Raw genomic sequence first — 20,672 nt, forward strand, 5'->3', positions numbered from 1 at the left:
AGTAAAATTTATGTTTATTCATCATCATATTTAAAAAAGAAAACACCTGCTCTTTTATTTCTGCCGAAGTGAAATACACCAGCTGGGCAAACAAATATCTGTATTCTCTAGTTAACTGACTGAACAGTGAATCAGAAATGAAAAATAGATGCTATACAACTGGATCAAAAACTGAACAAATCACAGACTGTATAAATATTTTGCTACTTTTTGAGGTTTTTTGGAGAGGTTTTTGTTTTGGTGGAGTGTGTTGAGGTTTTTTGTTTGAGTTTTTAATATTTGTTTTGGTTTTGTTAATGACATAAACCAGTATCTGTTCTCAAACCTGGATTTATTCTCTTTAATGGCCGCAGAATGCAATTACTTGACACCCAAGACAACCTATTGCAATGTTAGTTTCCCAGAGGCTTTATTTCTCATTTTAAATAGAAAACATTATATTTTAAAATAATTACAGTTCAGGAGAATTAATTGACTAGGGAAAAATACCTGATTTTACACACACCCTGATGTAATGGCTTCTGCCAGTGATGTAAATCAACTGAGGTTAGATGGTAAATGAAAAAACTGAGACTTCAGATTCTAAATAAGTGGTCTAAGGGTTGTGCCATTCAGAGAACAGCACAGCTCAAGACATGACACAAATCTCACTTGGAGAAGAGGACTGAAAGCAGATGGGAGTTCAGCTGGGAACTTCTCCCCTCCCAACTCACACACCTATGAGGAAGGATGAAGCATTACAATGAGCAGAGGCAGCTCTTTCCTCAAGGGCTGGGGTCACAGAGCCAGAGGCCTGTATAAGTGGAAAGGGTGTTTTCGGTTAGATTTCTTTCATGCCAACAGAGAACCAAATTATTTGACTGTAACCCTATCAAAGTGGGCCTTTCAAAGACATTCCTTGTCAAAAATGATACAAGGTATTAATCAAAAAATTCATCCTTTCATGTTTATTACTGAAAAATCTCAGGAAGCAATTATAAGCATAATTCATTTTACAACTAGAAAACAAGTAGATTGAAAAGAGTTACAGAACAGATGGGAATTTTAATCCCACCTAAAATCCACAATATGTTTTGTACTTGCATTCCCACTTGCTTATATTTAATGTAGGTATTTTTACTTGCAAAGGCAGTAGGAAAATGGAAGAAATAATTCCTGAAATAAGAAGAAAGCACACAAAATGTTATATCTGAAGTCTGAATTTCTAATAGATGAAGGGATATTGATCTTTTTTGCAGTATTAGAACTGTGAAGGAATGCACACATCTCTGGTATGAATCCTCCTTTCTTTTTGTAGCAAATAGCAGCCACCTCAATAATAAACAATCTGAACAGTCCACATGATCAAGTTTGTATTTTTTTTTTTTTACCTTATACTCCTGAGACACAGCAAGGTTAGTGCCTTCAGCCATTCCTCTTAGAAAAGAGGACTAAAATTACTATAGGAATGACATAGGCCCAATCTTCCAACATATCAAAAAACATCTTTAAACAGATCTGCCTTCACTTGTGCTGCAAGCATCAGCAGACTGGACTGGCTGCACCACAAGCACACCTGGGTGCCTGGCCTCAGCTGAGCTGGCTCAAGAGGCCAAATTTATCTGAGTTGGTTTCTGCTCTCTACATGGGGGGCTTTTGAAATCGCTGCTAGCAACCCCGTTGGAGAAGTGAAATGGTCACATTTCACAGGCACCTGGAGCTCCTGGAGCTTTAGCCTTAACTGATAATTACATGTCCTGCAAAACCTCACAGGATGTGTATGTGTTGTACTTCAGAGTTACCAGAGCAGCTCACATTTCTCAGCAGGAAATGGCATGGTATAAAGAACAGGGAAAAACATCAGGAACTGCAAAAGAGCTGGGAGTAATTAATAGCTTTATCTCAACTGAATAATGTCTACTTTTCTTCTTCACCCTACATGTTTTTTTCTTGACAAAGGTAAAGTAAATATACTTTCACTGGTGGCTGGGGCGAAACTGAAGAGGAAACTATTTCTGGATCTAAAAATCCAGGGTCCCGCTCTGCCCTTCCAGGAGATATCCGACCCTTTTCTTTGCCTGCTCCCTTCTGTTCCCAGGGGCCTCCTGCAGTGCAAGGTGTTGGTGGAAGTCACAGAGTAGTATAACTTGATGAATTCCTAATCCCAAAACATCCCCATTCCCACTGTGAAGTCCTTCTCCATCTTGTGTTTCCCTGCCATTTCTCTCCTCCCAGAGACGGATTACTCCTTAAATCACCGTCCCTGTCCCCAGCGCAGGGAGCGGGAAAATATCTGCTTGTCACGGCCTGACCAACAAACCCAAAGGATTTTGTTGTCGCTGGAGAAATGATGGTTCCTGGTGGGAACCGTCCACTCCGTTACTCACCCCCTGCACTCCCCCTCCCCCGCTGCATTTTGCAGCAGCGGGATAACTCAGCGTCAGCCGAGCTCTTCTCCTTAACGCGCCCAAATCCAACTCCTGCAATTAAATCACTAAATGCACAACAAAGGAAAAAAAAAAAAAAAAAACAAACCAGCCACAAATTCCTATAGGAATGCTTCGTTTTAACGCACAGCCAGCTCGTCAGTCCGGGGCCACAGCGCATCCCGCCATTCCAAGCTGCAGAATCCTTCCCTCCAGCGCGGGGCTGGACCAGGAGGGGATGCGGCAGCAGCGGCCGTGGGGGCTGGTGACGCCCCGCCCGGAGATCTGTCCCGTCAGAGCTGCCAAGTGCTCCCGTTTTCACCTTCCTCTCCCATCCTGCTGTTGCAAAACAAAGATTTTGTCAAAGAAATATCTGGAAGTCCTTCTGTACCGATCAAAGGAGGCTGCCGGTGTTCACTGTTGGGAAATACCTGTATTTTCAAAACTGTTCTGCTCACTTATCCCGGTTTTGGTAAACCACATCTATAAAGCATTTCTACAAGAGCGTCTGGCTGTACAGTATGCATTCGAGGTCCTGCGACCTTTCATAATTCAGATCTCATGTAGCCTTATCTTTAATTTATGGCTTTATTTCCTAAGTATGTGACTCAAAACTACAACAACATAATAACCGAGCACATTCTTTAGCAGGAAAAAAAAATTGAGAGGAATTAATATAATAATTATTATTAATTATATATCTTCTTGACTATTACCACCGCACCCTCAATATCAGGGTATTATTTTGTAAGAAAAAGAAAGCCATAAAATTGTTCTGTTGGAAGTTTCTACAGCCTACAAGCTAGAATTTTATTCTAGTCACACAACATTGAGAGTGCACACACGGTTTTTCTCAGAAGTTTTTCCCATTATTTGCTACAACTCAATATGCAGAGGACAGTCTCATGAAGTGGAACAAGGTGACACAGAGAGGAGTGTAGACTTCTTCCCCTGTGAAAGGGTGAAATTGTCACTGACTCAGTTTCAGGAAAATGAAATTCATCGAACACCAAGTCAGAGATGCTAAGTCACATCTCTTTTTTTTTCCTATACAGGAGGATAGAGATGGGAAACGACACTGTCATGTTAAAAACTGGCTTCTGCAGCCAAGAGTCTGCATAAGATGCTAAGGGAAAAACAAGCCAGGAAAAGCCCCAGTAAAGCCAGAAGGAAATCAGAAGCCAGCAGGGCAACACCAGGGAATTAGACTTTAAAGCAACAGTGTGACCTGCTGTAAGAGCAGCAGCTCTTCAAAGAATGACTCGCTTTCTCCCAAAACCAAGTTGGCTGCTCGAAATTCCCCATACCACAGGGAGAAGACGGTGTAGATCCAGTGATCAGTGCCAGAAAAACGAAATTAAAAGTGATCGTGCTCTTTCCAGTGTAGTGCAGTGACCACCACCGCAGCGGCACATAACATCAGACCGCTCCTTGGCAACACTGGCAACAGCTCCCTGTGGTAGGGGGCAACTCCTCCCTGTGGAATGAAGCAGCTCCTCTCTGCCTGAAACCTTTCCCTAGCGTTCTACAATTTCGCTAAGGAAAGCCGGTGAGTCTCCCACATGAGCGCTAAAAGGCAGCAAAAGTAGATCAGTAAGGGGCCCGAGGCTAGGAGCACCCTCCTGCTGAGAAACAATTAGTTCAAATCACTGCCAGGACTGCGTAATACTATTCAGGGCTCTTTTTTTGTCTGCAAGTTTTTCTTCCCTTCCCACCTGACTTTCCCTGAAATATGAAGGTGCAATAAAGATTAGCTCCTACTTAGTACTCTTAAAGGAAACAATCCAGACTGCTAAGACTTGATTGTTCTTATATAATACGTACTGAACAGAGCACTGACAGCAAACACGGAGCTCGCTGGCCAGGACACGTGTTATTTACGCTATTATAAAACCCCTACTTCCCACTGTTAAGACATTGAAAATATGAAAACATTATCCGATTAAGCAATTCTAAAAAAGCATAAATGACGAAAATTCTCGGCGACAAAAACATTAGCTGTTAACGAAAAAAGAAAGCAGCATTAAGACAACCTCCATAAAGAAACAGGAAGACTAAAAAGAACAGCAATTAAAAACTTTTAAGACAATTAACGCGTTGAAGTATCTTTTCACCAGACAATCAAAACTGCAGTGACTCAAACCCTTTATGAGAAATGTGGGTGGCTCTTAAAAGAGCCTTTGGGTTGTTTGCCAGATGAGATCTACTTGGGTTTAGCCTTGTGGCTGTCGGTCTTCTTGGGCAGCAGCACGGCCTGGATGTTGGGCAGCACGCCGCCCTGCGCGATCGTCACCTTGCCCAGCAGCTTGTTGAGCTCCTCGTCGTTGCGGATGGCGAGCTGCAGGTGGCGGGGGATGATGCGCGTCTTCTTGTTGTCGCGGGCCGCGTTGCCCGCCAGCTCCAGGATCTCGGCCGTCAGGTACTCCAGCACGGCCGCCAGGTACACGGGCGCGCCGGCGCCCACGCGCTCCGCGTAGTTGCCCTTGCGCAGCAGCCGGTGCACGCGGCCCACGGGGAACTGCAGCCCGGCCCGCGACGAGCGCGACTTGGCCTTGGCGCGCGCCTTGCCGCCCTGCTTCCCGCGCCCGGACATCGCAGCGACTCAGCAGCAGCAGCAACAACGGCGACCGCAGGCAACCCGGAAAAGCTGAACGAGCTCCGAGCCCGGCTCGCCGCCTGCCTTATATACAACTCGGGCGGATCGGCAGAGCCGCTGGTGATTGGCTGCGAGCGAGAGCTCGTTCGACAGCCAATGGAAAAGTGAATCGAGATCTGGCCAATAGCGAACCCCGGCGCCGTGCGCCGAGCTGAAGGTCATCCAATAGCGACGCGGCGCTGTCGGCGGCAGTGGTATAAAGCCGGCTGCCGAGGCAGTGCCGCTGCTGTGAGCTCTCGGTGGTTGTGTTTGGCGAGTGAGCAGCTGCGCTAGTTGCCGAGATGCCCGAGCCGGCCAAGTCCGCCCCCGCGCCCAAGAAGGGCTCCAAGAAGGCGGTGACCAAGACGCAGAAGAAGGGCGACAAGAAGCGCAAGAAGAGCCGCAAGGAGAGCTACTCCATCTACGTGTACAAGGTGCTGAAGCAGGTGCACCCCGACACGGGCATCTCGTCCAAGGCCATGGGCATCATGAACTCCTTCGTCAACGACATCTTCGAGCGCATCGCGGGCGAGGCGTCGCGCCTGGCGCACTACAACAAGCGCTCCACCATCACCTCGCGGGAGATCCAGACGGCCGTGCGCCTGCTGCTGCCCGGCGAGCTGGCCAAGCACGCCGTGTCCGAGGGCACCAAGGCTGTCACCAAGTACACCAGCTCCAAGTAGACGGTTTCTGTGTCCTTTGTCCGATAATTTCAACCCAAAGGCTCTTTTAAGAGCCACCCACTTTTTCAATAAAAGAGCTTTAATTTCTTTGGATCTTTCATAGTGTATAATTTAAATAGCATTGTCATTAATTTTAAATCCCAAATAATGTTATTTAGTTCAGTAACAAACATAAATCCGATTTAGGCTGTAATTGTGTTTTTCAGGGTTGCACCTTTTTTTCCCCTGCTGAGCCCTGATATTTACTGACAAGCCTTCATTTTACTTGTTATCCATGTTGCTTCAACTGCCGGGTGTTTAAAGGGTAGCTCCCCAGTACTGTCCATCTACTGTGTGCTCTTTGCCAAAGTCTTTTCTGAAAATGAGCCTCCCGTTTCAGCCTTCGTCTCTCCCCTCTCGTATCCATACCACAGACAATTGCCATATATTTCAAAGGTGTATTTAAGAATTCATTAATTTATAAGAAAATACTTTATCTCTAAACTTATTTGGTCTTCCCGATCTGAAAAATAAAATTGATTTAAAACAAATACATTCAAGCATTACTTAAGCACTTATTAATCAGGTTTATTACTGTAAGATTTTAGTAGCTGCTGCCCCTTTTTATGGGTGTTTCTGAATTTTCTGGGATTTTTTTATTTTACATAATTGGTTTAAGACCACAGATTAAGATATATTGGAAAAACTGTGAATACCGATGAACAAATGGTCCGGAGGGATATTATAAAATTAAAAACTATTCAACTACAAAACCTATCTGGCTCCAGAATAGGCAAACATTTCCAAGAGCTCATTGGAAATTTCACGATTAAGCTCTAAAACATTGACTCTTAACAGCTTGACCTGTATATCACAGAGCAGCTTAATGTTACAACAGCACAAGATTTTTTTAGGTAAAGACGCCTTTAAAACTATGAAGGTCCCCCCCCTCCAGTACTAAAACCACATTTCTTTCAAATCAGCGCCACAGCTCTTTTAACTGTGCATGTAGTGGCTCTTAAAAGAGCCTTTGGGTTTGCATGGGCCGCTTTAATGCCCAGCCGGTAAGGGCTGCGGCAGGAGACTCAGGCGCGCTCGCCGCGGATGCGGCGGGCCAGCTGGATGTCCTTGGGCATGATGGTGACGCGCTTGGCGTGGATGGCGCACAGGTTGGTGTCCTCGAAGAGCCCCACCAGGTAGGCCTCGCTAGCCTCCTGCAGCGCCATGACGGCCGAGCTCTGGAAGCGCAGGTCGGTCTTGAAGTCCTGCGCGATCTCGCGCACCAGGCGCTGGAAGGGCAGCTTGCGGATCAGCAGCTCCGTGGACTTCTGGTAGCGCCGGATCTCGCGCAGCGCCACCGTGCCGGGCCGGTAGCGGTGCGGCTTCTTGACGCCGCCCGTGGCCGGCGCGCTCTTGCGGGCAGCCTTGGTGGCCAGCTGCTTGCGGGGCGCCTTGCCGCCCGTCGACTTCCGCGCCGTCTGCTTCGTGCGCGCCATGGCCCAGCACCAGCACACAGCCCCCCGCGCGCAGCGCAGCGCACACTGAGCCCACAGCGCCGCCGCCCCGCTATTTATGGCGCCGGCCCCGCGCCCGCGCGACGCCGGCCGGCTGCCATTGGACGCTTCTCGCGAGCCCGGGAAAAGCCCCGCCTCCGGGGCGGCAATCGCGCCCTGGCCTCGCCCCGCCCCCGCCCCCTTCCAACAGCGCCTTGCAAGGCGCCCCGGGGCGGCGGCGGCACCGCAGGCGAACGGTGTAGAACGGTGCCGCCGCCCGAACCTCGGGCTCGCCCTGTTTTTCCCAAAGCCGCTCCGCTCGCGTCCATTGCCGGCCCCGGGAGCGCTGGCTAAAGCTGCCGCCGGCAGCCGCCTCCTTCCCCGGGGGCTCGCGGTTTCTTCTCGCTCAGCAGCCGCGTTCGTTTCAGGGCCGCGGCAGAAAGGCTGAAGGCGCAGGCGGCAGCCGATTTCCCTGGCCCCGCCGAGCTCTCCCGGCGGCTGCCCCGGCCCGCTGGAAGCGCCGCGTCCCTTGCGGGGAGCGCGCCCCGGGGAAGCGCGCGCTCGGGGCCGCGAGCCGCGAGCGCCGCCAATCAGCGTCGTGCCGGGAGGGGCGGGAGGGGCCGGGCCCGCCCACGGGGAGGCTCCGCGCAGTCCTCACTCAGGTCGGACCGAGCGCGGCAGCGGCGCGGCCCCGGCTCTGCCCCCCGCCTCCGGCCCCGTCCGCGGCTCGGCGGCGGCGGGTACGAGGCTCGGGGAAACGGCGGGGGGCGGACGAAAGCCGGGAAAAAGCTACGCTGGGGAGTCTCTGGCAGCTGGTAGCGCCCATGCAGGACTGTGCAGTTTGGGGAGGAAAATGTAGAGCATCGTCCCACTTTTCTTTTTCAGGTCACCTGCGAAAATACATTTTCGGGGTGGTGAAGCTAACCAGCAGCTAACCACCCCGGATCTCCTTATTCAGAAACAGAAACAGAAAACAAGGAGATATCAAGGCCACCGGGAATTGCTTATACTTTTAATGCGTCCAATTCAGGCATTAAAGGAACAGGCGTGCTTTTTTTCTTTTTTTTTCCTGTTAGCGTGACTTAATGGAAAACACCACGTAGCCATGACCAGAGGATTTATTTTGGATGGTTGAGACCGAAATGGTTAATTTTCTTACAAACCAATCCTGCAGAGCACATGCACGTAAACCCGGTTTTTAGGAGATGCAGGACACACGCTTTTTACTGCAAACACTTTTAACTTCTGCTTTCCTTCAAAATTATGAGATTTATACGGTAAAGGGGTTATTCCCTCCCAGTCTCCCCTGCAATGAAAAACATGCGGAAGAGAAACTCGCCACAGGATCAGCTCTTTCACTGAGAAGGTGGGTGGCTCTTAAAAGAGCCTTTGGGTTGAAATTATCGGACAAAGGACACAGAAACCGTCTACTTGGAGCTGGTGTACTTGGTGACAGCCTTGGTGCCCTCGGACACGGCGTGCTTGGCCAGCTCGCCGGGCAGCAGCAGGCGGACGGCCGTCTGGATCTCCCGCGAGGTGATGGTGGAGCGCTTGTTGTAGTGCGCCAGGCGCGACGCCTCGCCCGCGATGCGCTCGAAGATGTCGTTGACGAAGGAGTTCATGATGCCCATGGCCTTGGACGAGATGCCCGTGTCGGGGTGCACCTGCTTCAGCACCTTGTACACGTAGATGGAGTAGCTCTCCTTGCGGCTCTTCTTGCGCTTCTTGTCGCCCTTCTTCTGCGTCTTGGTCACCGCCTTCTTGGAGCCCTTCTTGGGCGCGGGGGCGGACTTGGCCGGCTCGGGCATCTCGGCAACTAGCGCAGCTGCTCACTCGCCAAACACAACCACCGAGAGCTCACAGCAGCGGCACTGCCTCGGCAGCCGGCTTTATACCACTGCCGCCGACAGCGCCGCGTCGCTATTGGATGACCTTCAGCTCGGCGCACGGCGCCGGGGTTCGCTATTGGCCAGATCTCGATTCACTTTTCCATTGGCTGTCGAACGAGCTCTCGCTCGCAGCCAATCACAAGCGGCTCTGCCGATCCGCTCGAGTTGTATATAAGGCAGGCGGCGAGCCGGGCTCGGAGCTCGTTCAGCTTTTCCGGGTTGCCTGCGGTCGCCGTTGTTGCTGCTGCTGCTGAGTCGCTGCGATGTCCGGGCGCGGGAAGCAGGGCGGCAAGGCGCGCGCCAAGGCCAAGTCGCGCTCGTCGCGGGCCGGGCTGCAGTTCCCCGTGGGCCGCGTGCACCGGCTGCTGCGCAAGGGCAACTACGCGGAGCGCGTGGGCGCCGGCGCGCCCGTGTACCTGGCGGCCGTGCTGGAGTACCTGACGGCCGAGATCCTGGAGCTGGCGGGCAACGCGGCCCGCGACAACAAGAAGACGCGCATCATCCCCCGCCACCTGCAGCTCGCCATCCGCAACGACGAGGAGCTCAACAAGCTGCTGGGCAAGGTGACGATCGCGCAGGGCGGCGTGCTGCCCAACATCCAGGCCGTGCTGCTGCCCAAGAAGACCGACAGCCATAAGGCTAAAGCTAAGTGAGCGCCGAGGAACAAAGGCTGTGAAGTTAAAACCGTCAGAAACCCAAAGGCTCTTTTAAGAGCCACCCACTTTCTCATTAAAGAGCTGAATTGCTTTTATTCGTTGATTTAACTGACTAAATGTAACGTTTATTGCCGCCCCTTCCTTTACCATCATGCTTCACTTGTACGTGGATTTAAGCAGAAACTGCCCTCAGTAGGTATAGGAGCTTTCTTTTACGTTTGTCAACTGCTCTAGCTTAGTTTTATTACCTAATCAGCTTCAAAATTAATAGAAAAAATTTTTACATAAACACATGTAATTTCAGCACTTTTTAAGAAAACGTAGGTGGCTCTTAAAAGAGCCGTTGGGTTTAAATGAAGAGGTAGCCTTCCCCAGCGAAGTGGCTTACTTCTTGGGTGCTGCCTTCTTTGACTTGGCCACTTTTGCTTTTGCAGCTTTTGGCTTGGCTGCTTTGGGCTTCACCACTTTTGCCTTAGCCGGGCTCTTTGTTGCTGCTGCTGCCACCACCTTTTTGGGCTTGGCAACCTTGGTTATTTTCTTGGGGCTCTTTGCTACTTTCTTGGCTGCTGGCTTCTTGGCTTTCTTGGGGCTCTTTGCTGTCACCACCTTCTTGGGCTTTTTGGCGGCCCTGGCGGGTTTCTTCGCCACCGGCTTCTTAGATTTAACTGCCGAAGTTTTCTTTTTTGGAGCTTTTTCCTTCACTTCTCCGGGCTTCTTGTTGAGTCGGAAAGAGCCGGAGGCGCCGGTGCCCTTGGTCTGCACCAGGGTGCCCTTGCTGACGAGGCTCTTGAGCCCCAGCTTGATGCGGCTGTTGTTCTTCTCCACATCGTAGCCGCCGGCGGCCAGCGCCTTCTTGAGCGCGGCGAGGGAGAGCCCCTTGCGCTCCTTGGAGGCGGACACGGCCTTGGTGATCAGCTCGGTGACGCTGGGCCCCGCGGGCTTGCGGGCTTTGGAGCCGCTCGCCGCCTTCTTCGGCTTCTTGGCGGCGGCCTTGGCGGCGGGGGCCGGGGCGGCGGGCGCGGCCTCGGCGGCGGGGCCGAGCGCGCTCTCTGACATGGCGGCGCTGCGCGGGTGCGGCGGCGCCGGCGGCGCCTCCTTTTATAGCAGCGCGGCGGACGCTGATTGGTGCTCCCGGGCCCGCCCCGCCCCCTGCTCCGCTCCCTGCCGCCCGCCCTGTGTTTTCGCCTCCCAAAAAAATCCTTTTTCTTAAGAGAAACGGGACCGCGGTACCCCCTTTCTTAGCATTCTTACTGAGGACAGAGAATTTTTTTGTCTTTTGACGTTTCTTTCAACCGGGACTTGAAGTGAGTTTTAGGCGACCCAGTTATCCCCGAGTTTGGGGATTGCACTCAGAGGTGGACCATAATATTTTTATTTCTCCTTCTGGATTAAAACTTTGCTTCTGACACCACTGCCTCAGTGACATCAGGTACATGTTTCTGAGAGGGTTTTTCATTGACGTGCTGCAAAATGGGGGTAATGTCGAGACCTTACCTTAGCATAAATTAGCTTTGAAACGATGCAAGTAACACAAGGTGGTCACTTGGCTCTGTATCTGGAATATGACGACTTCATCTCTTGAAAATAATGAAACCTTTGGACATAGTGCCCTATTAGGACTAGCAAGACTTGGTAAAAAGTAAACGAAAGACAATTTTCACCAGAAGCATTAACCTGAAAAGCAACTCTCTTAGATGATCAGCTATCTTTAAAATCACAGAATACTTATACATTCATATATGTACATATTTCTCTGTCCCCCTGTGTTTTCTGTTTTCTTTCTTTGTATTATTATTTTAATTAACTATATTCCCTTTTTTTTTCCAAAACACTCATTTTCATGATGCACAATAGATAAACCTGTTCATTTGTATGTCCTTATTTTAAGGTAATGTTTATTTTCCTGCTTACTTTTACATTATAATTCAGGAATTTTGTCAACCACAAACAACAATTTTACAAAGAGAAAAATTAAATCAAAATACAATGTACATGTTTTCGTTATAAGAAACAGACATGAGGCTGCAGGCATTTCTATAATAAAATAATGTTATTCAAGTGATTTAAGCAAACAATTTCTTCTCAGAACTGCTGAGAGAAGCAATGGCATGGCTTTTTCTGATGTATGACTATTGTGATGTGGGATAAATAAAAAATCATAAAAATTATTTTTCTTGAGATGAGTTGGATAGCAATGGGATAGTCTTGTTTGAGCATTTGTAAACCCACGTGATGGACTCACATTATTGTAAATGCAGTTGTTTGACTTCTTTCACTTTATATTTTAGTAATAAAATATCATACACTGACTTGTAAAATTTTGATGATGGTGGGGTCAGTTTTATGAATTTGTCAGTGGTGCTAGGTTATCTTGACTGGGGTGTACTTAGAGACTGTCAAGAGATGTGGTGGCATTTCAGAGAGGTTTTTTCTAGGGAAGACAACCAGCAGAAAAACATCATGTGAGAGAGGATAAAAAGTAGATGATGTGGATTTGATTTTCTCCTTATGTTGTATTTTGTGGTAGTTTCACCTACTGAATCCACTGTGAATTTTGGGTTGTGAACTACATTGGCACAGAAGTGAAACTCTTGGGAAAGATACACACCACTGGGGAGAAATTTCTGGGTGATAATTCTGTAGCATACAAATTTCCTTCAAATTCTGTATCTTAATCCATTCTAACAACTCAGAGTCACTAGCTCTTTTGCCTTTAACTTGTTTTGAACCTTAGCAAATGCAATTTTCTGGGTTTAGGCTAGGCCTCTATCCTACTTCCAAACACCTGATATAGCAGCACATTCCTGGAACATTCTATGTGCTTTCCTAAAGGTAACTTTTCCTGACCCTCCAAAATTTTGACCACCTATGTGGACTTCTAATATTTTGTTTTTCACAATAATAGACAGGTTTTAGGCTAAGGAAATAAGGAAATGGAAAGAGATCTTGCAAAGATTTTCAGGTGGGGGAGGAAAAGAGAAATAAGTTTAATTCCCTTAATTAATGGGTGAACTTACTTTAAAAAATAATTGCTTCAGATATTATGATGTACTCAGTAAAAACAAGATTACCTCTGTCTTCTATTTTCCCCTTAAAATAAACTGTCAAGCTAACAGACTATTTATTAAATACCAATTGACCTTGGGCTGATTGGTTGAAAAATTAGGAGCACAGGCAGTGATTTTCTTGATCCTTCTGGTTACAGAACACTTTTAAAGTACAGTGGACAAAGATATTTGGAAGTGGTAGACCAAGAGGAAGCTTCCTCCTCCTCCTGAAACCAGAACGAGTAGGACTGGCACCTTCTACAACAGGCATGAGGCCCTGGAAGTAGAAAGTCAGACAAGTGATGAGGTGAGCTTTTCTGGGACAGAGGAGCCCCCTAAAACAGCACCATCTGTACCCCACATCAAGACCTCCTCTGTTTTGAGGAAAAGAAGGATAATTGTAATCAGACACTCCCTTCTGCGGGGAGCCGGGGCCTGCTGTGTCAGCCAGGCTGGTTCTCACACATCAGGCACCAAGAGTTACAGGGGCTGGGGTGGGTAACAGCAGCCTGTCACCAGCGGCTTCTGCAGGCCTCCATCCTCACCCAGTCCTCTTCAACAGCTTTGTTAGCAACTTGGAATTCAGGGTCAAAGGAATACTAAGCTTGCCATTGATACTAAACTGGGAGGAGTTGTTAACTCCCTCGAGTGCAGAGAGGCCCTGCAGAGAGACCTTGACAAATCAGAGAGATTGGCAATTGAACCATGTGAAGTTTAACAAGGACAAGTGCTGGAACCTGACCTGAGACAGGACAATCCTCATTGTGTGTACAGACTGGGGAACCAGACACTGGAAAAAAGTGCCAAGGAAACAGACCTTGGGGTCCTGGTTGATGGCAAGCTGAACATGAGCCCTGGGAGCCAGGAGGGCCAGCCCTGTCCTGGGGCACAGCATCACCAGCTGGGCAAGGGAGGAGATTGTTCCCTCTGCTGTGCACTGCTTGGCCTCACCTCTAGTGCTGTGTGCAGCTTTGGGTGCCACACTATAAAAAAGGCATTTTATCATCAGAGAGCATCTGCGGAAGGGCCATGAGGATGGTGAAGGGTCTGGAGGAGAAGCTGTATGAGGAGCAGCAGAGATCACTTGGCCTGTTCAGCCTGGAGAAGAGGAAACTGGGGAGAGACCTCATCACAGTTTCCAGCTTTTTCATGAGGGGAAGAGGAGAGGCAAGCACTGATTTCTTCACTCCTGTGACCAATGATAAGATTCAAGGAAATGCCATGAAGCTGTGTCAGGGGAGGTTTAGGGTGGATATGAGGAAGAAGATTTCTCCCCAGAGGTTTGGGCACTGGAACAGGCTCCACAGGGAAGTGGTCACAGCAGCAGCCTGACAGAGCTCAGGAAGCATTTGGACAACACACTCAGGCACATAGTACAACTCTTGGCTTGTCCTGCACATGGCAAGGATCTGATGGATCCTGATGGATCCCATCCAACTCAGATTATTTTATAATGCTATGATTCTACAAAACTTTTCCAAAGTTCAGTCAGGAATTCAAAAACTCCCTTTTCTCCTCTTCTGGTATGAATAAAGGCTTTCAGGAAGGTCCTTCCTATGAGCCCATGTGATTTGGTGCACTACAGAATCATAGCATGATTTGTGTTGGAAGGGTCCTTCAAAGATTATCTAGACCAACACTGTTGTCCTGGGCAAACACATCTTTCACTAGTCCAGGTTGCTCAAAGACTTGTCCCACGTGGCTTGGAAATCTTCCAATGAGGGCATCAACAACTTCTCTTATTCTACCACCTTCATAATGAAAAATTTCTTCTTTGGAACCTAGCTGAATCTAACGTCTTTCACTTTTAAAACCTTGCCCCTTGCCCTGCCACTACAGGCCCTGGTGAAAAGTCTTTCTCTGTCTTTCTTATAAGTGCTCCTCATATATCAAAAGGCCACACTGAGGTCTGCCCAGAGCCTTGTCTTCTCCAGGCCTAACAACCACTGCTCTCCCAGCCTTTCTTCATGCCAGAGGTGTTCTAGCTCCCTGATCATTACCATGGCTCCCCTGTGGACCTCCTCCAAATCTTTATTGTACTGGGGACCCCAGGGATGGATGTAGTTCTCCAGGTGAAGTCTCATTGGAATGGATGAAGAGAATCACTTCCCTCAATCTGCTAGTTGTTCTTTCTTTTTTATGCAGCCCAGGATACCACTGGCTTTCTGAGCAGCAAATGCACATTGCCACCTCATGTCCAAATTTTTATTTACCCCTATCTCTGAGTCTTTCTATGCAGGGCTGCTTGCAATCAGTTCCTCCTGCAGTCTGTACTGATACTTGGAATGACCCTGACGTGGGTGCAGGGCCATGCATTTGACATTGTTGAGCTTCACGAGGTTCATGGGGTCCAACTCCTCAGGCCTGTCAAGGTCCCTCTGCACAGTATCCCTTCTTTCCAGTGAATCAATGGCCCCACTGAGCATGGTGTCACCCACAAACTTGCTGAGGGTGCACTCGATCTCACTCTTGTTATTGGTGAAAATATTACACAGTATTTGAATTGCAACTATAGCTGCTAATTTCCTGAAGACCCTGGGATGAATCCCCTTATGTGCCATGGATTTCTGCTTATTCACGTTCCTCAGACAGTCTTGAACTTTATCTTTTCTTACAGTAGAGGAGACACTTAATTCCTGTAGTCTATGCCTTGAGTGTCACAGACATAGGAGATGGGAAAGAGACTGCCAGTGAAAACTGAGGCAAAATAATTTGTAGGGTACTTCAGTCTTCTATATGTTAGTTGTCACTAAATCTCCTGTCCTTTTTATTGGGGGGGCTATTTTATTTTGTCATCTGTTTCTGGTCAGTGTACCTGCAGAAGCTCTTGTTATTCTTCATGTCCCTTGCCACATTCAGTTACAGATGTACTTTAGCTTTTCTAATTCCATCCCTACACATCTAGACAGCATTCTTCCCAGGATATGTATCCCTGCTTCCACTGCCTGTGCATTTACTTCTTGCACTTCAGTTCGACCAGAAGGTCTTTACTCAGCCATATTGGTCTTCTACCTTGCCAGCTTGCTTTCTTACATTTGGGAATCAAGTGCACCTTCTCTGTGGGACAAATGTCCTTAAATAACTTTCAGTCTTGATTTACCTTCTCCTTGATCCCTGAGGGCAATTTCCAAGGGGTTTCCATATCCTATTTTCTTAAGCAAGTGAATGTTTACTAAATTAAATATCTTGTCTCTGTGATTTGCCTGGCCCATATCCCTCAAATCTGTGATAGGTCTGGGCTCAGGCAGCAGCCCAGGTTATAGCTATTCCTGACCTCTTCAATTACTCAATTTTTGTTGGTGAGAACAGGTTGAGCAATGCTTCTCCTCCTTGGACTTTCTTTCGCCTGGATAAAAAATTATCTTCAACATGCTCTAGGAGTCTCCTGCATATCTCATGGCTTTCTGTGCCACATCTGTGCAGATGTCAGGTTGACTGATGTGTCCCAACAGGAGCTTGTGAATATGATGGCACCTGTAGTTGGAGAAAGAAGCTTCATCATCATCCTCCTTCTTTTGTTTGGGTGGCCTGTGCTAAATATCAACAATAAGGTTTCCTTTTTTGGCTTGGCCTCTAGTTTTGTACCCAGAAGCTCTCAGCTGTTCATCACTGTTTTTCTAACACAGTTCTTTGCAAACAATCCACAATTTTTTGGTTTTACCTAGAAGAAAACCTGCCCCCACCCTTCTTTCCTGATCCGTCTGAACAGTTTATAGCCATCCATTTCAGCACTTCAGTCTTGCATTTAATCTCACTGAGTGAACTGTGACTGTGACTGACTTTCAGTGTTTTCTCAGGAGGAAATAAGGAGACATCCATCTCACAGATGCAGCTGAGGGGCAGGAGTGCAGCCTATACATGCATACCTCAAACAGGGTGATCAAGTCATGCATGAGGCCTGTAGCTGCAAAGCCCCATTACCATGTTTTCCACCTGGGGCTGCCTAAGTCTGCACAGTAATTTCAATATTTTCTCAAGCCCTTCCTGATGCTTGTGCTCCTGAGCCGTGATATTTCATACATACAAATTCATTCTGACTTTTGGGTGCTTCTAGTACAAAAAAAACCCCCATAACTAAAGTCACAGAGTTACTCACAGCAACTCAAACCTGCCCTTGATGTTATTGCCGACATTGTGTGATCTGAAAGACATCTTTTGTCCATGCATGGTGGTTTATATTTAAAAACTGATTTATCATGATGTTCTAAATCATAATACATTGTTACATGAGTAAGAAAACTTCATGTCTCAATAGGGAAGAACTTATAATTACATACTGTTCAGTTTAGAGCAAAGACTCCTGCCCATGACAAAATTTTTTTGTATACATAGAGATTTAAAAGCCCCAGATAGAAAACCAATCTCTTAAAATAAAAAATCCATTGGCAGAATTTTGGTAGGCATTAGGCAGGAAATTTAGGTCTTACACAGATACAATTGCTTTTTTTTTTTTAAATTCCCTTCTTACAAAAATACTCAGATTTTTTCAACAGCTTTATTTTGGTTCAAAGCAAGAGAAAAATTGTTCCTTGAGCATTCCAGGCCACAAAATTTTTGATAACTTCTGAGCTCAGTTAAAGGAAAATTTCAAGAGTCTGTTCAGATCAATCATTCAATCAATCAATCAGTTGAATTACTACATTTCTTTTTCATACTTAATACATATGGTGAGTGTGATTGTGGCAGGGATCACAGCCACACCATCCTGGATCACTGAGCAGGTCTGCTGGGATGGGGTTGGTGTGAGGTTGAGCCAGGAAAGTGGAGCCAGTGGAATCAGAGACACAAAGGCACAGCATGGAAGGTAAAACCTGAGACTGAATGCAACCCCAAAGTCAAGGTGTTAAAACCAGCAGGTTTTAAGAGCAGAATTTCAAGTCTGAGAAAACTTGAAAAACAAATTACCGTCAAGTCTGGCAAAGGAAAGGGAGAAAGAATGTCCAATGAACAAGAAGTGTGTTTTCCTTACAGGAATAGAGTCCTAAAAGGATGTAGAAGTACAAGGAGAACTGCAATGGAATCTGCCTGTACACTGTTAGTGTGATGAATAAAGCATTTTTGCTCTGCACTTCTGGCCCAGGGTCAGATTTTTTACCACGTGGAACCGGCAATGGGGACCAACTTCCCTTCCAAATGTCATTCTGTGTTCAGGGAATAGTTGTTCCATAAATCTGAAAGCACAGAAAAAGTAGAGAGGAACAGACTTGTCAAATATCTGTATGGGCTGCTCCTGCGGGAAATAAAGGCTTTTACAAGAACAAAAGGGTGTTAAAATCCCTGTCTGAAATGTGCAAATGTTTCTCTTTGCCGTTCCCATTTCTGTGATATCATGGGTACATCCACCCTGAGCAGTTCAGCTTACTCATTTACAGCTCTTCATAGAAATTTTTCTAGAAAGACATCAAACTAACTGTGGGGGCTCTTATGGTTTTGTTCCTTGCAAATGCAGTTTGATAAGCAACTCCCAAAGAAAAACTGATTTATATTGCCTGGGTCACTTTGGAATTCACTTTTTAGGGTGTGGTTTTTTATTGTTGTGGTGGTGAGGTTTTGTTTGTTTGTTGGGTTTTTTTGGAAAGTTGTTTGTTGGGGTTTTTTGGTTTTTGTGAGTGTTTATATGTTGAGGGGTTTTTTTGTTAATGGTGAATTTTGGTTTTTGCTTTTGTTTTTACCATGCCTTCTGGTGGTGATCTCAGCTGTTACTCACTATCTTTTTTGATGGCACATGACTTTATTCCACATGCAAAATATCATAGCCATCAGTGCCTATTAGAGAGAAGACTGTAACAGGCAATCAGTGGCAGAGAGATGACCCATCTGCAAAAATCCATCAAGAGTTTAGACTATCTTCATTTCATAAAACAGAAACAAACAAACAAAAAATCCTGGGACCATGAGACTTTTTGAGATCATATACAAGCAAAAGTGTTAAGCTGTTTGGTAAAATATTTATGTCGGTGATGGTTGACATGGTTTTGAGAAGTGAAAACACTTTGTATCATTACTGAGAAAAGGAAATTTCCTCTCATCCTGTGCCAAGATATTTTCACCTTAAGAGGCTGTATGAAAGTGTTCTTGGAAAGCTAAGGATAGCACAGGAGATCAAATAGCAATAACTGATGTGTTGATTAGGTGAAGTGTGGCTTCACGGCCAAATCTGTGCACAGGTGTGGCACTGAGAGAAGGGGTGGGGTGGAGTGTGCTCCTAAGCTACAATCTGCTCCTTGTGAAGGCTGTGAGGAGGCTTTGGACTGCTAAAAGGAGCAGTGCCTGGATTCCCCGGCACTGCCTGCACAGACTTCTCCGTGCCTTGAGGAGTGGAGGGACAGGAAGAACTCTGCACCATCCCTTCACTCCAGGCTGTGCCAGAGGTTTCCTCCCGCTCCGGCCAGACATCCTTCCCACTTCCCCATGTGAGTGCACAGGGCCTGCAGCTGCAGCTGCCGAAGAGAGGAGATGGAGTGTGTCAGACCAGCATGGGAAAATGTAGATGGTGAAGGCAGGTGATGAGCAAGATTGACAGTCAGCATCCTACTGCGAATTGGCCCCTGGGCCTGACCATCACAGGTTCCCCTAAACAATTTCTCTATTTGTGGCAATTTCCCGTATGTATTGTACTCCACAGATTTCGGCAAATGGAGAGGATCTGAGGAGTCCAATACTTCCACACAAGACAGGACATGGCACTTATTTCAGCAGTTCCCATACTTAGAAAAGTTCCATGTAAGTTGCTTTTCACTCAACATCCAGATAAGACAGAGACTTAGTACCAAGAGGAAAAGCAAGGTCAGGTTTGCTGTCAGTGCCTGGTGGTTCCACCTGCACAAGACGGGCTAACCAGGGTGCAGCAGCACGGGAAAGGAGCTGCTCCGGGGCACGAGTACAACTGTGGGACTGTGTACAACTCCTCTGTTTCCACACAGACCTCGGAAGCCCATTAAGTGTTAATTTGGGGTCAATAAGTTCAAGGGCTTCCTACAGAGATTCAAGAAACAGAAAGTAATTGGCCCCCATAAAACAAATATTTCTGGAAAGGACCAGACACATGAGACAGATATAAGTTCATCAAGGGAACGTGTGTGTAATTAACATCTCAGTCATTAAGCTGGGTGCCAAGAGAAGCCAGGAGTGTGGCTGCAGTCAGAGCAGAGAGGGAAGCGGGCCATGGCCAGAGCAGAACGAGTCGTGGCTTTAGGCAGAATGCTGTCGCTGAGTGCGGTGGACACCTCGGTGACCAGCTCATCTTCCCTTGGCTGAGCCAGGGAGAGTCCGACTGCCGAGTGAACTTCAGACAAAGAGGGCAGCACCATGCTCGGTAGACAGGAGCATAGAGAAGTGGAAGGTTTTCACCTCTCGCTGCACTGTCACAGCTTGTGCAAGTTCAACAGAAGAAACACGGAATGAAACTGGTAAATTATGATCTAGTGAATTGCACAACACATTCACCCCCAGGTGGGAGTGGGAGAAGGGAGACACAATGTCTCCTTCCAAGTTCTCTGGAGTCCCAACATAGGCTACTTATTATAGTGACCTCTTCTCTCCACAGCCCATTGCTGAGTTTCAGTACTGTGCTTTGTTCAGTGTGCACATCCTTCACTTTCTAAATGTTCCATAATATGCTTACCATAAAACGATATGCAAACATACACACAGTGTGTGTCTAACATACACATAGCTCTATGATCCCAAAAAAGTGCACCTTGAAAAACAAATTAGATTTACACTCCCCAGTGCCAACATTATTATGTACCCTCCGGACATGCACATCGCTCCTCACCACTGCTGCCCTCATTGCCTTCATTCTGTGCTTCCTGAAACACACAGCCCTCTCCTCCCTATGACGCAGGCCTTGTCGCATTCCTCCCACCCACACACATCACTGTAC

The 20,672-nt window shown here is 47.4% G+C and overlaps 6 protein-coding genes across 6 annotated transcripts; 2 read left to right on the forward strand and 4 right to left on the reverse strand.

Annotated features, from left to right (window-relative positions):
- Nucleotides 1-4,533: 4,533 nt before the first annotated feature.
- On the reverse strand, nt 4,534-5,074 carry LOC144246334 (histone H2A-IV-like). The gene has a single exon (XM_077783593.1). It carries the CDS (start codon nt 4,996-4,998, stop codon nt 4,609-4,611), a length of 390 nt encoding a protein of 129 aa, XP_077639719.1. The 5' UTR covers nt 4,999-5,074; the 3' UTR covers nt 4,534-4,608.
- A 187-nt stretch (nt 5,075-5,261) lies between these two features.
- LOC144246280 (histone H2B 1/2/3/4/6) lies at nt 5,262-5,811 on the forward strand. The gene has a single exon (XM_077783135.1). The coding sequence runs from the start codon at nt 5,343-5,345 to the stop codon at nt 5,721-5,723; it is 381 nt and encodes a 126-aa protein (XP_077639261.1). The 5' UTR covers nt 5,262-5,342; the 3' UTR covers nt 5,724-5,811.
- A 454-nt stretch (nt 5,812-6,265) lies between these two features.
- Nucleotides 6,266-7,231, reverse strand: LOC110483069 (histone H3). The gene has a single exon (XM_021552704.3). The coding sequence runs from the start codon at nt 7,196-7,198 to the stop codon at nt 6,788-6,790; it is 411 nt and encodes a 136-aa protein (XP_021408379.2). The 5' UTR covers nt 7,199-7,231; the 3' UTR covers nt 6,266-6,787.
- A 1,066-nt stretch (nt 7,232-8,297) lies between these two features.
- LOC144246336 (histone H2B 1/2/3/4/6) lies at nt 8,298-9,073 on the reverse strand. The gene has a single exon (XM_077783595.1). It carries the CDS (start codon nt 9,001-9,003, stop codon nt 8,623-8,625), a length of 381 nt encoding a protein of 126 aa, XP_077639721.1. The 5' UTR covers nt 9,004-9,073; the 3' UTR covers nt 8,298-8,622.
- Nucleotides 9,074-9,271: 198 nt separating this feature from the next.
- On the forward strand, nt 9,272-9,843 carry LOC144246335 (histone H2A-IV). The gene has a single exon (XM_077783594.1). It carries the CDS (start codon nt 9,348-9,350, stop codon nt 9,735-9,737), a length of 390 nt encoding a protein of 129 aa, XP_077639720.1. The 5' UTR covers nt 9,272-9,347; the 3' UTR covers nt 9,738-9,843.
- Nucleotides 9,844-10,061: 218 nt separating this feature from the next.
- LOC110483172 (histone H1.01) lies at nt 10,062-10,796 on the reverse strand. Its single transcript, XM_021552842.3, has one exon. The coding sequence runs from the start codon at nt 10,794-10,796 to the stop codon at nt 10,125-10,127; it is 672 nt and encodes a 223-aa protein (XP_021408517.2). The 3' UTR covers nt 10,062-10,124.
- Between the last annotated feature and the right edge of the window lie 9,876 nt (nt 10,797-20,672).

The sequence above is a fragment of the Lonchura striata genome, chromosome 5, assembly GCF_046129695.1.
Source record: "Lonchura striata isolate bLonStr1 chromosome 5, bLonStr1.mat, whole genome shotgun sequence".
NCBI classification, from domain to species: domain Eukaryota; kingdom Metazoa; phylum Chordata; class Aves; order Passeriformes; family Estrildidae; genus Lonchura; species Lonchura striata.

Coding starts and splice junctions, on each gene's coding strand:
- LOC144246335 (XM_077783594.1), top strand. CDS start 9,348: ATGTCCGGGCGCGGGAAGCAGGGCGGCAAGGCGCGCGCCAAGGCCAAG.
- LOC144246336 (XM_077783595.1), bottom strand. CDS start 9,003: ATGCCCGAGCCGGCCAAGTCCGCCCCCGCGCCCAAGAAGGGCTCCAAG.
- LOC110483172 (XM_021552842.3), bottom strand. CDS start 10,796: ATGTCAGAGAGCGCGCTCGGCCCCGCCGCCGAGGCCGCGCCCGCCGCC.
- LOC110483069 (XM_021552704.3), bottom strand. CDS start 7,198: ATGGCGCGCACGAAGCAGACGGCGCGGAAGTCGACGGGCGGCAAGGCG.
- LOC144246280 (XM_077783135.1), top strand. CDS start 5,343: ATGCCCGAGCCGGCCAAGTCCGCCCCCGCGCCCAAGAAGGGCTCCAAG.
- LOC144246334 (XM_077783593.1), bottom strand. CDS start 4,998: ATGTCCGGGCGCGGGAAGCAGGGCGGCAAGGCGCGCGCCAAGGCCAAG.